The 11,887-nt window shown below is 38.3% G+C and overlaps 1 protein-coding gene across 1 annotated transcript; it reads right to left on the bottom strand.

Moving 5' to 3' along the window:
• Positions 1 to 5,230: 5,230 nt before the first annotated feature.
• On the bottom strand, positions 5,231 to 10,927 carry LOC308064728 (fibrocystin-like; the record flags this gene model as incomplete). The annotated part of the gene is made up of 3 exons (XM_080389631.1): positions 10,854 to 10,927; positions 7,310 to 7,464; positions 5,231 to 5,391 (listed from the first exon to the last, which is right to left on the bottom strand). The coding sequence occupies exons 1-3, from the start codon at positions 10,898 to 10,900 to the stop codon at positions 5,231 to 5,233; spliced, it is 363 nt and encodes a 120-aa protein (XP_080245757.1). The 5' UTR covers positions 10,901 to 10,927.
• Positions 10,928 to 11,887: the final 960 nt, after the last annotated feature.

The raw sequence follows: 11,887 nt of genomic DNA, 5'->3' as shown, positions 1-11,887 counted from the left end.
TCTGCTAAGGATTCAAAGAAGCTTGTTGCAGGTGAAGGAGCCACTTAACATTTCTAAAGCAGAAGCAAACTTGAAAGAGAAATATCTTTCTAATAGGACACAGTGCATAAGGATTGCTATGTTTATAACCCTGTTTTGTTTGTTGTTGCTGTTCTTTCATAATCAGGTGTTTGGGACTGTGTCTGAAAGGATTATTGTCCTAATTTATGTTTTAATAAAAAGATGGGTTTGGAGATTCAATGTAACTTTCATGCTTTTGATGGTCTTAAAGTGAATTGCACATGAATTTCACCCCAAAGGTACACCTGAGCCAGGGTTTCATCACCTAATCACACATATCTAGTAGTAACTGATTACTCAACCAGTACTGTCTCCCAGACAACAAATAGCTACTTCTCTCTTTCTAATGACAGATTCAGGTCCTAGGAATAGAACTAAACCATACTTTGAAAATAAGACTAATCAGGTTAGCATTTCAGAGCATTAGTCCAAACAAGGACAAAGCTCTTTTTGGATGCCATGATAATGTATTTCATCAAGTTACATCTAATTTCAAAAAAAGTGTATCCAATTTTATCATCAGTATACTCTCAGGAGGGATTTGTAACTTTAGTGGCTTGAAACAGACAAAAAAGGCTATAAACGTCTATGTAAATCATTAAAAACTGACATCCATGGAGGGAGGTATCTGCAACAGGACATGTTTGTTGGAGGAGAGCTCACCATATATGAGACATATATGTGACAGTTGAGATTAATCATTTCCTAAACAAGGGTCTCTATTGACTACAGAAAGAATTTAGTGTTTTCTTTAGATTACACACTTAATTTTTTGATCACTGAAGTGCAGTGAGCTAAATCACATTTTGAGAATTTTAAGTGCTTTTAACTGCATTTTGACTAAAGGTTTAACACAGCTTAAAGGAACTAGCCAAGTGGCCATATCATTCCTATTACAAAATACAATGAAAGACGATGACTTGTAATCCAGAAAAGTCCAGGAAAACATCTTCAGATTACTACATGGTCTTGAAGAAAAATTAGAATTTCTTGGGCTCAGATTGGAACAACCCAATTATTGGTATTTTGAATGTAGAGGTTTACAGGAATGGCAGAGAAACAAATGGGACAATGCCCCCAGCAAACACAGCTCAAAACAGGTAGAGAACAAAGATAGTTCCTCTGATCCTGACAGCTAGTTCAATTCCTGGACATTTCTCAGAAGATCCAGTGTTTCAGCTGGCTAGGTCTACTAGTAGGACAAGCAAAGTATCTCATGGTGTTGCTATATTGTCTGATGTTTCCATTTCCTCTCTTGCTCTAAGGCAATTCTCACCTTCTCTTTGACAGGACATATCCACCAAGACATCCCTCCAGGATGCTGAAGCATTGTTATGCAGCCACAGCCCAGGTCAAGCTCAGCAGCTGCAGAGGTGGATTAAATAAATGCACGCAGATAATGCACAAGGAGTACTGAGGGATGTAATCACCACAGAGGTTTGCCAGACTACTAAGAAAGCATTCAGTTATCCATATGCATTCATCATGTTTGAAAATCACCAGCCCTTGCAGTGGACTCTGTATTCAGCAGCTCACTAATAGCATAATATTGTGGGATGGACACAAAAGTGAAACATAATGGGAGCTGACAAGCTGGACAGGTCTCAGAAATCTACACTCAAACTAATGCCCAGAGCAAAAAGCAAAAATTCTGGCAGAAGGCTGGAGGGGCTCTAAACATAGCAGTGTGGGACACCTCCAATTATTTTTGACTGGCAAGTGGAGTCCATGCTGGATTTTTTTGCTACTTCAAGGCTTTCCTGACATAGCCTCTGTGCTGTGTTCTCTGGTTGTAATAAATAAATAGGCATGTGGTTTCCATTGGATGTGGTATGTTTAAGCTGCTGCAACCAGGAGTGTTTTAAGGTTATAGACGAAGCTTTTCCCTCCCTCTTCCATGTTTCTACATGCACAGACGATATTCTCCCTGGGCAGGAGCAGTTCTGGCAATCATTTGACATCTCACAGCCTGCCTGGTACTGATCAACATTTCCAATGTGATCTTGCAGGCAAAAATCAAGCTCCACTTCCCCAATCAAAAGGACATTCCGTATCTCAGGGGTTTTTGCTGGAGGTCCTGACATTTTCTGAAGCTTGTGGTTGAGAATTCAGAGGTGCTCAGGATGGAGTTTTAAGAAATGGGATATGTGGGGCTTGTTCTGCTATACAAATGTCAGCAAAAGGGGAAATCCAAGAGGATTATTCTGGAGAAGCACCTTGATGGAATCTGAACCTTAAATTTTCAAAAATTGCCCTAGACTAAGTTTGCTAAGGTTTTTCTTCTCTTTTTTTTCTTTGCTTTTTTTTTTTTTCCCCTGGATTTCAGTTTTTCTGTGCATGTTTGATGGCTGAGCCTGATTTTTGAGACAGGAGCAGTACAAAAGCAGAGACAGAGACAAAGAATGGGACTGCTCTGCAGCTAGACATCCAGTCTAAGCTAATTGCTTAAAATCATTGTAAGACAATAAAAAAAAACAGCTGATACAGAGGTGAAGATGGGCCCAAAACTGAGGGTGCTCTTTTTTTTTTCTTTTTCTTTTTCTTTTTTTTTTCCCCCACAAGCCATTGAAAAATATAGTTCAAAATGAAACATATTACCTTGTTGGGTGAAAGTAGAACTTGTCCCTCTCATTGACATGTAACATCCTTGATGACTCTGCTGTGATAAGAGGCATGATGCCTAAATGGTCAGCATTTGACATGATGCAGACATCCCTGTCTTCACTGTAGCAGCTTTTTGTAAAACCAGTAAAGGTGACTTCTGTCAGGGATTAAGAGAAGATCAAGTGAGGAAAAGTGGTTGGGGAAGTGCCAGAAGTAGAGAAAGAAAGGCTCTATGACATTTTCCATGTTAAATTGCTCCCGTATGTGTGTGTGTGTGTATACATATATATATGTACAAATAATTTTTGTATCAGAATAATTGCATTGATCATAGATCCTCAGTTGGCTTTAGAATATTTTGTAGCCAAGTTACGTCTTAAGTTGACACAAGCCAAGTCATACCCATATGAAATGAAGTCAAACGAAATGGTAACTGAGAAAGAAACAAAAGTAAGAATGATTAATAAATTTTCATCTGAATGAGTAAGAACCAGTCTAATGACAACATGCCTTGGACAGTTTATCCACTTGCCAGATAAGAACAGAAGATGAGCTGGGTCTGGTAACACAGGGTTGGCTCTGGCACTGAACTGTTACACAGCTACAAAAACCATGGTTTTGCTGCAAGTTTTCTGCAATACCCTGGGCAATTCTGTTTGTCTTTCTCTGATTCCCTTATTCTTCAGTAAAAAGAGGATAATGTATTTTCTTACAGAAGTAGGTAGCAATGAGGGATAAAGGCATGAAAAACTGAGGTATTTAGATCCCACCATGGCAAGCAGCTATTTAAGTTCTGCTAAATGCAAATACTACTCTGGGGACTGTAAAATTCATTTGAACCAAAGACGAGGGATACATAACTGACTTTTATTCCTCTTGTGCAATCCCTTCTAACAATAAAAGCCATAACTGTTTCTGTGCAGCTGTAGTCATTATGTTCTACGCAAATTCTATACAAAGTGTGCTATTCACTTCTCAAACTTGTTATCTTTATTTAGCTAGAGGTAACTGTAGATCAGAGAGATGAATCAGGTGGAAAAATAGATAGTACAAAAGGCAGGCATGTTTGAGGTAAAATATATACATTAGCACATGACATAATTATCCTGCAGTAAATGCAGGAAATGAAAAATACCAAATAATTAATTTCTTTTTAATGAACGTATCAAACTGGTGAGCAATTCTGTTACTAATTCCACTGAGGCTTGGATTTCTCCACCATGACCACTTGTGGTGTGGAAAGCTGTAACTTCAATTGGAAAAATTAAATTAGTCAAGAAAAGCAGTGACAGAATAGTCTGCCTAGTGGACATGGAAGACCAACCTTTCAGCTTCATGAGCCCGAGGACTTTTGGACAATGCCCAGTCTTGTGCCATGGGTTTTCTGGCCTTTGGCTGAGAACAGTGGTAAATGTAGGCCATAAAATCCCAACACGGCCTCTTAGAGGGTAGGATGGTGGTCGATCCTTGGCTGTTAGATCAGCTGAGTGAGGCTTGATCCTGTCTGTGATGCAGTCAAAAGTTGAGCTTGTTGCCACAATGATGGAGTTTCTAAGCTCTATGAATCTTTTCCCCGTGTGGCATTGCATGGCGTAGAGACAGTACACTACTGGCATGAGACCCACGGTGTTGTCCACCAGCACCACATTGTCCATGACGACGCTGCTTCCAAGATGGAACATGACACCATAGTCATAATTCTTATAGGATAGAAAGCCTGTGATTCTAGTGCAGGTCTGAAATCCATCTTCCTGATAGAGATGAATACCATGGAGACATGAATGAGCCACATTTTCACTGCAGTACTCTCTATCTAACAAACAATCTTGGCCCCTGACATGGAAGCCAATTCGCTCAGATCCTGCCACAGCATTGCCACAGAGGGAGACACCAATTACAAGGTTCACCTTGATGGCAGCAACCCAGTTTAGTGAGCCTTCTGGCTGCCTGCTCAGAATAACAAGGTTCCTGATGAGAGAATGATTTTGCCCTTCCAAATCAATGCCAGGTCCAACTGTATTGAACACCATGTTATCATGCAACAAGATCCAGCTGCTCATGACCGCTTTAATGCCAGCTCCGCAGCTACTACTGATGCTGGATGACACCATTGAGGACTTTTGAGATATGTTCCTGAATTCGACAGCAGAAAGCTGAGGAGGCCCAAAGTTCAAAAATTCTGTATTTAAGATTTGAAGGACACCTGCAATGAGATAACTGTAGTGAAACAGAAGCTTACAAAATTACTTAAGAACTGGTAAGGGTGACAGCCCCATCTAAACAGTACTCAGGCATATAATAGCAGGCAGTCTTTGCCAGTGTATTGCCAGCAATGGATATTTGTTAATAAATATATATAAAGTTACAGTAGAAAACATCTAACCACAGAACAGACCCTCCTAAAATATATCCCATTATGTATGAAATATTATTAGCACTCAAGTTTCATACATGTTGCAGAGTCATAGTTCACTTAGAGTTGCACAGCACATGTGAACGGATACATCCGTTCTTAGACTGTACTTTCTCAGGCAGAACTGGTCTGGTCAAGGAGGACAGGTGAATATCAAGTACCTTCAAACTCTCTTCCACCAGAGTCTGTAAAACGTCCCACCAGCATCCTCCCAGTGCAAACCACATCAGATTTTATCTGTATGTTCCGTGTTAAGAGTCCAACCTCCGCAGCCAAAGGGATGCGTCTACCGTCTTCTGTGTCATGGGAATGCCCTGGAGAGTTTCACGAAAGAAAATGTGATAAGTGTCTATCATACCTATAAACCATTGCTTTGAGGGACATAAAGCCTGACAGCTTATGCTCAGCCTCTCTTCAGAATATGCGCTGACATTCAGGTGTGTTTTTCCTCCAGCACAATCTACATGCATCAACACAAAAACATAAAGGCCACCTGCCCATCAAATATTCACCACGCACTTATATTTTACCAACATTTTTCATTTTTAGGAAAAGAATGTGCTAAACCTTTTCCCTGCGGTGTGCAGATGCCAAATCAATGAACAGATTCACACTTCATCTTTTCTAAGCTATATGTGCTGGAGTTATTCTTCAGTATGCTGCAGAGCTGATCTCCATGAATTCTCATTAGGATCAGACCAATGACAACGCTAAAAACAACTTGCACGGAGTCTTGTTGTGGTTGTGTGCATTTTCTAAACAAAGCCTTCCTAAACGAGACTTTTGAGAGAGTTTATGCAGATGTCTAGCTTGGAATTAGACTCAGGTGACTTCAGATACCTACAGATATGATGTACTTATCCAAACTGGTTTTATGCACAATGGAGAGCAATAGGCAATTCTCAAGTGTGATTTGTTATCTATTTTATACATCTGCTTTAGGGGGAGATTAAATAGAAACCAGAAGTATGTGGTTTTTTGCTTTGATTATCAAGGGAGCTGAGATTGACTAGCTCATGTGTGAACATTTACTGTAGATATCTACATTTGCCCAGGTGAATCCCAGTATTTATGTAGCTCAGCTCTCCCATGAGTCCTTTTTTTCTTTTTTTTTTTCAGCTATATCTAACAACTGCTGCAGTACTCAATGTGTATGCAATCATTTCATCTCAGGATACACTTATTATATCTACATTAGCTGAGAAAATAGGTTAAGAACCATTCTCTGGCCCCAAGACTGACTGGCAGGGTTCTTCCTTCCCTCACAAAAAAAGAAAGGCAATGTACAAACTACTGGAAATGGAGTCTAGATGTGTTATCTTTTGAACTACTTTTTTTTATTATTATTATTTTCAAATGCAACTGTCATACAAAATGTGCCATGGAGGCTACTAGCATTTAACACTGAGGACAATTGTAGAATAGGGCCCAGTTCCAAGTGTTAGCACAGGTACAGCCAATTAAACCACACGTTGTTTCTGAACCTTTTTATCCATCCTACTAACTTCCATGCCAATTAGCTTGACTAAAGACTGAATTAAAAAATACATTGCTATACACAGGAAAAATCCTGGGTTTGGAACTTCACAATTTGATCTGTTAATAGAAGTTTTTTTATTTTGTTAAATAGATGGTGATAGATTTACTTTATAGGTTGAAATAAAATTAAATAATCTATTTTTCCACCTAAATACAGATCCCATATAATCTACACAGGAAATAGAGTTACATACATATTTTATGTTTATTTACATATTGGATTACAAATATATTAATTTCATGCCATGGAATTGGTAAAATTTTGCACTTAAAACTCCATGGATCTAACTATCCTGAAATTTGAAAAAAAGGATTTTTTTTAATTTTTCAGGTTTTGAAAAATCACAAAAATTGTGCAAATGATCTTAAAAAACCCTGTATTTTTTCCCTTTACTTTCAGTTACTTTCTCTCTTTGTTAACCAGTTCTACTTAAAACACGAAACACCACAAAGTTTTCTGAAATTATTCAGCACTGAATTCAGCATTAATTTTATTCCCAGAAATTTATGTTAGAATCAGCCATTCTGTGTAATATTGAGGATCATGTTTTTAGCAGATCAAAACAGAAAGAAAAAGCAAATGGAGGAAGACATGAAAATACCTCAATAAAGTAGAATTGATCTTGCTGAGGTATGAAATGGAAAGTCAATACTTCAGAAGAAAACTCTCAAATGGAAAGGCAGATTCCTTACCAATGTGCCTGTGCAGAAGGCGTTCATGAATTCTTATGCTATGACCATTGACTTCTTTAAGTGTAACTACTTCAGCTTGGTGGGCTTCATAGGAGGAAGAGCTGATCACAATATTTCCACCAGAATTCCAGTCTACTTCGTCCTCCACAAAAATCCTGTCATGGCAAGATATTAAGTTAATGTCATTACAGTTATGAAAGTTATGCTCTCAGATTTCCTAAAAAATGAACATCAGTTTTGCCTAGGCAGCTCTCAGAAAGAATCCACAGGCTATGCTTTAGGAAAAGCCCCTTTAGGGCTTTCTGCAAAAACAGATGTCTAAAATATGTGGAAGGAAATTAATCCTGAAATGTCTATTTCACACCACTGATTTACAAGGTATACTGTTCCAGTACGGAGTTGCAGGACTCAATTACGTTGCCTCCTAAAGATGTGTCAGGCTATTTTTGGTGCCAGGAATATCCTAGAGCTGAAAGTCAGCTTCGAACTTAGACAACAAAATGTAGGTTGTGTAGGGTTGTGTATGTGTGTGCACTTGGCCTTAAGCTTCTGCTATAGTTGATGGATACAGTCAGTATTGGGTGGAAGGCAATTTGGCCCTCTCTGAACTGGGCACACAGAGCACAATTTGATTCCCTAAAGAAGAGCACCTCTTGTTACCTGACAGGTTCCGGGATATTTAAGGCATCAGCTGGTAGATATGATAGGAGTTGTTCATGGAGAGTGTTCCTGGAGACACCAGTGGAAGCCATGGAGGGGACTTAAAGGCACCTCAGATGAGCCCCAAACCTGTGTTTAGGTACCTGAATCCTGCCCTTAGCAGTGGCAAAGTCCTCTAGGCTACAGCACCGAGAACTCTGCTGACTCTACCAGGAGCTTAGTTACCTTCTTAAACATTACACAGACACCTACATTTATCTTTTTCAATTTTCAACTAAAAATCTCCATTTGCATTCAAAGCTCTATCTGGAGGTCAGCAGGGGTTTAGCTTCACATATAGAAAATAAAAGCATTTAATGGAAGCAAAATGGACAATGATCAGGTTTTATATATATTTGATAAACACCTTTTCCTATTACAGGGGGTGGTCAGGTGTCCTGTTATTGGTGCTGGCCAGGTGATGGTCTATACTGCTCAGGTGATTGTTGAGAAAAAAGACCACTGAATGAATTGAGAAAACACCTCATCATGCAGTCAGGAGTGACAGAAGTGTAGAGAGAAAGGAAAGTCCTAAAGGGATAGAGCTGGAGAGCTATGTTTACAAGTTTTTGTAGTGTCTTTTCTCACACTTTTTTTCAAATATGAGCAAGCTTAAGATGAGTACTTCCAGTTCACAGCACCTGTGAACATTCAATAGAGAAGTCTATCAAACTTTGATATTTTTTTTTTTTCTTATAGGAAGCACTGGATACCTTCTGAAATGGCAGGAAAGTGCTAGTGTGACTGAGAACTGTGTACTGTTCAAGATAAATGCACTGGCAAAGAGGAAGCAAAACCACACAGAGTAGGAATAACTGTGGCATATGCTTGGGATTTTTGTCAGTTTACATATAACCCATACTAGCAGTTGAATCTGAAGTCCAGTCCCAGACATACACTCCAATTTACATCTTGTGAACCCAAACATAACTCTTTTGGTTCTTGCATTTCAAAGAATTCTAATGAGAGGAATCAGTAAGGAAAAGAAAGTGTGGCTTTTAAGAGACACCATCTAAGATACTGATCTATTGAAATACTCGTTTAGATTTTCACTGCAAGTAAATATATACTTTCCTTTTTATTATTTTTTTTTTCCTCCTCTTTGACAACACAAGTTCTTCCCTAACTCCTGTGTATGTTCGTGCCGGAAAATAAATACAGCAGCTTCTCTCAGTCAATAAAAAAGCCAATTCCTTCAGCTTTCATGCTCTAGCACTGACTTACCTATTTCCTGTGTCTAACCACATTAACTCTTAGCTGGCTATTAGTAGACTTTTCATGATAAGTAGTTTTTCCCCCTTTCTTTTTCTTAATAATGGAAACAACTTTTTGTGCCATATTCAAGGTCAATGAATGAGCTCCAAATACTTGTATCTTAGCACCTCATGATATTTCATATAAAACATCTGGGCAGCAGACCAATACTAGCCTGGATCCATTTCATCCAAGTATTTAACTGGCACGCTTCAGTTGAGAATCTTCTTGCTCTGAACTCCCATTCTAATCAGGGAAAGAGAAGGATTTCCAGAGGGGATTCTAATGTTACATGATTTGAGTCAGCATCTGTAAGTATCTGTCTCGTCCACTGACTATCCAGCAAGCCTAAACAATTAATCGACTCTAGACACTGAACTGCGTGAGAGCTAACAACAAACAAATTCTAATTGTGAGGTTGTTGTGCTTCCATTGCCTACCTTTACAATGAGTTTCCAAGTAATTCCTTCCCTAAATGCTGATATTTCACCTCTACCCAGCCTGGAACTCTTTCAATGAGATTTTTTTTAGGCCTGACTGATAGAATTTTTTGCTTTGAATACATATATTTCGGTTTAAAATGAAGCACTTGGAAGAAATAGAGCAAAAAGACAATAAAAAGTTTCTGTAACACAAAATCAAGAATGAGAGCTCCAGTGACAGCTTAGGAGGTGCCCACCCCACACCAACTAATGGTCAGTGCACGTACAGGGAGATCCTTATGCAAATATGTTCTCTGGTTCAGACGAAAGGTTTGAACTTCAGGCCATAGACACCTATTCACTTAACAAGCATCTGTGGCAACTCCACTTAACCTGCCTTAGGTGATGGTTTTCACTAAGCCTTCAGACTGAATTCATGGGTAAGTGATGATGAAGATGAGTCTGCTGCAGGGGCTGTAAAAGCTTATGGATGGCAGCATCAGGGGAAAGAGAAGGTAGCATTTCAAAGCTATTTTTGCCAAGGTTAAGTGAAAACATGTCTATACCTCACATCCTAGACAGAAACTTACTCATCAGGCTATACAGGCAACCTTATGTTCTTTGAGACAATTGACAATAATTACATATACAAAAAATATTAACTCTAACAGGAGAAATTAAGACTCATAAGTTCACTCCAAAAACTGGTGAAAGACTGATCTAAGATGTTGAATAACATAGTTCATATCCCAATTTTGCTTAATTCAGAGATGAGATTTTAATTTAGGTCTCTTAAAACAAAACAAACATCCTAATCACTAAGATATTAGCCACTTTTGAGTACATCTCTTCGTTCTACAAAGAAAAAAGTAGAGGGACAGATGGAGGAAGGAAAAGAAAGAAGGAAGGAGGACAGAAGGGAAGAAGCAAGCAAAGAAGGAAGGACAGAAGGAAAGAAGAAAATCTCAACTTTGTTCTTCCTTAGAATTAATCTTAAAAGAGTATAATCTTCTTGCAAGGTGTAGCATAGTTGTTCTTTACGTAGATATAGTTTAAACAGAGCCTATCACAAAGGAAAAGAGCAGTACAACTCATAGCAACATTAATACAAGTCATAGGAGCAGGATCCAAAACTTAATATTTGCAGGTGTATTTGGGCAAAATACCACCTTTCATTGCCAGGAGCAACATTAGTTTCCAGATGTGTCCAAGACATCTTAGGATAAGCACTATAAATTTGCACGTGTCCATAAACCCCTGGAAAAAAACAAAAGCAGGAGTTCAAAAGTTAGGGGAAAGGAGACTTGAGAAGAACTGAACCAACTAAGTACATGGAAATATTTATATTTATTAAAGCATGGTTTTATATTTTATGAAAAGTGTAAGAACAGCACATAGCCTCCACTTGAAATAAAAAGTGAACTAGAAATAAAATAAAATGACCACCATGTGTAAAGCCAAGAAAGGGTATTGTACCATAGAAGTCTCATTAACTCAAACTAGAATTGCAGACAAAGGTATTTACCTAAAAAAAAAAAAAAAAAAGAATAAATAATAATAAAAAAAAAAATCTACCTTAAGCAAATAAATTAAGTAAAAACTCCAAGAATGAAAAATACAAAAAATTACTCAGCTACTATTTGTATTTCTGATGTCTGAATAATTCACTGTTTTGTTCTGGAAAGGGGATCCAAAGCAAGGGCAAAAAGCCAAAATATAGAACTTTTCATATAGGTGTCATTTTCCAAGAAGATTAAGTTTGAAACATGAAAAAAATTACGATTTCCTGCACTGAAATGTTTTCTTTCATTTGCTGACCTATCTAAAACCTTTCAGTATGAGTCAGTTCAAAATTTCTTCTGCAACTCTAATAGTGACATGTTGCTTCAGAGGAGTTGTGCTTTAAGTATTTGCACCTCTGTTACCACTTGGACTAATCTCCTGCCCAGACAAATTTTTCCAGGATACATGGTCCTTATCGTCCAAAAGAAGACCAAGCATTGGTAATGCAACCCTGATTATCCCACCAAGACAGGTATTCGATATAACTTCTATGATCTTGCGTTTGCTGTGGTTTAAGAGGGTAGGATCAACAGTTATGAAGTCTCATTTGATCCATGACAGAGTGCTAAACCACAGCAGTGCCTCTATCTTCTCCTCCAGCCCCTAAAATCATAGGAAGTCCATTTGCTAGCTCTTGTTA

Source organism: Falco punctatus, assembly GCF_963210335.1.
Source record: "Falco punctatus genome assembly, chromosome: 5".
NCBI lineage: Eukaryota > Metazoa > Chordata > Aves > Falconiformes > Falconidae > Falco > Falco punctatus.
This window is presented reverse-complemented; position numbering and strand designations above follow the sequence as displayed.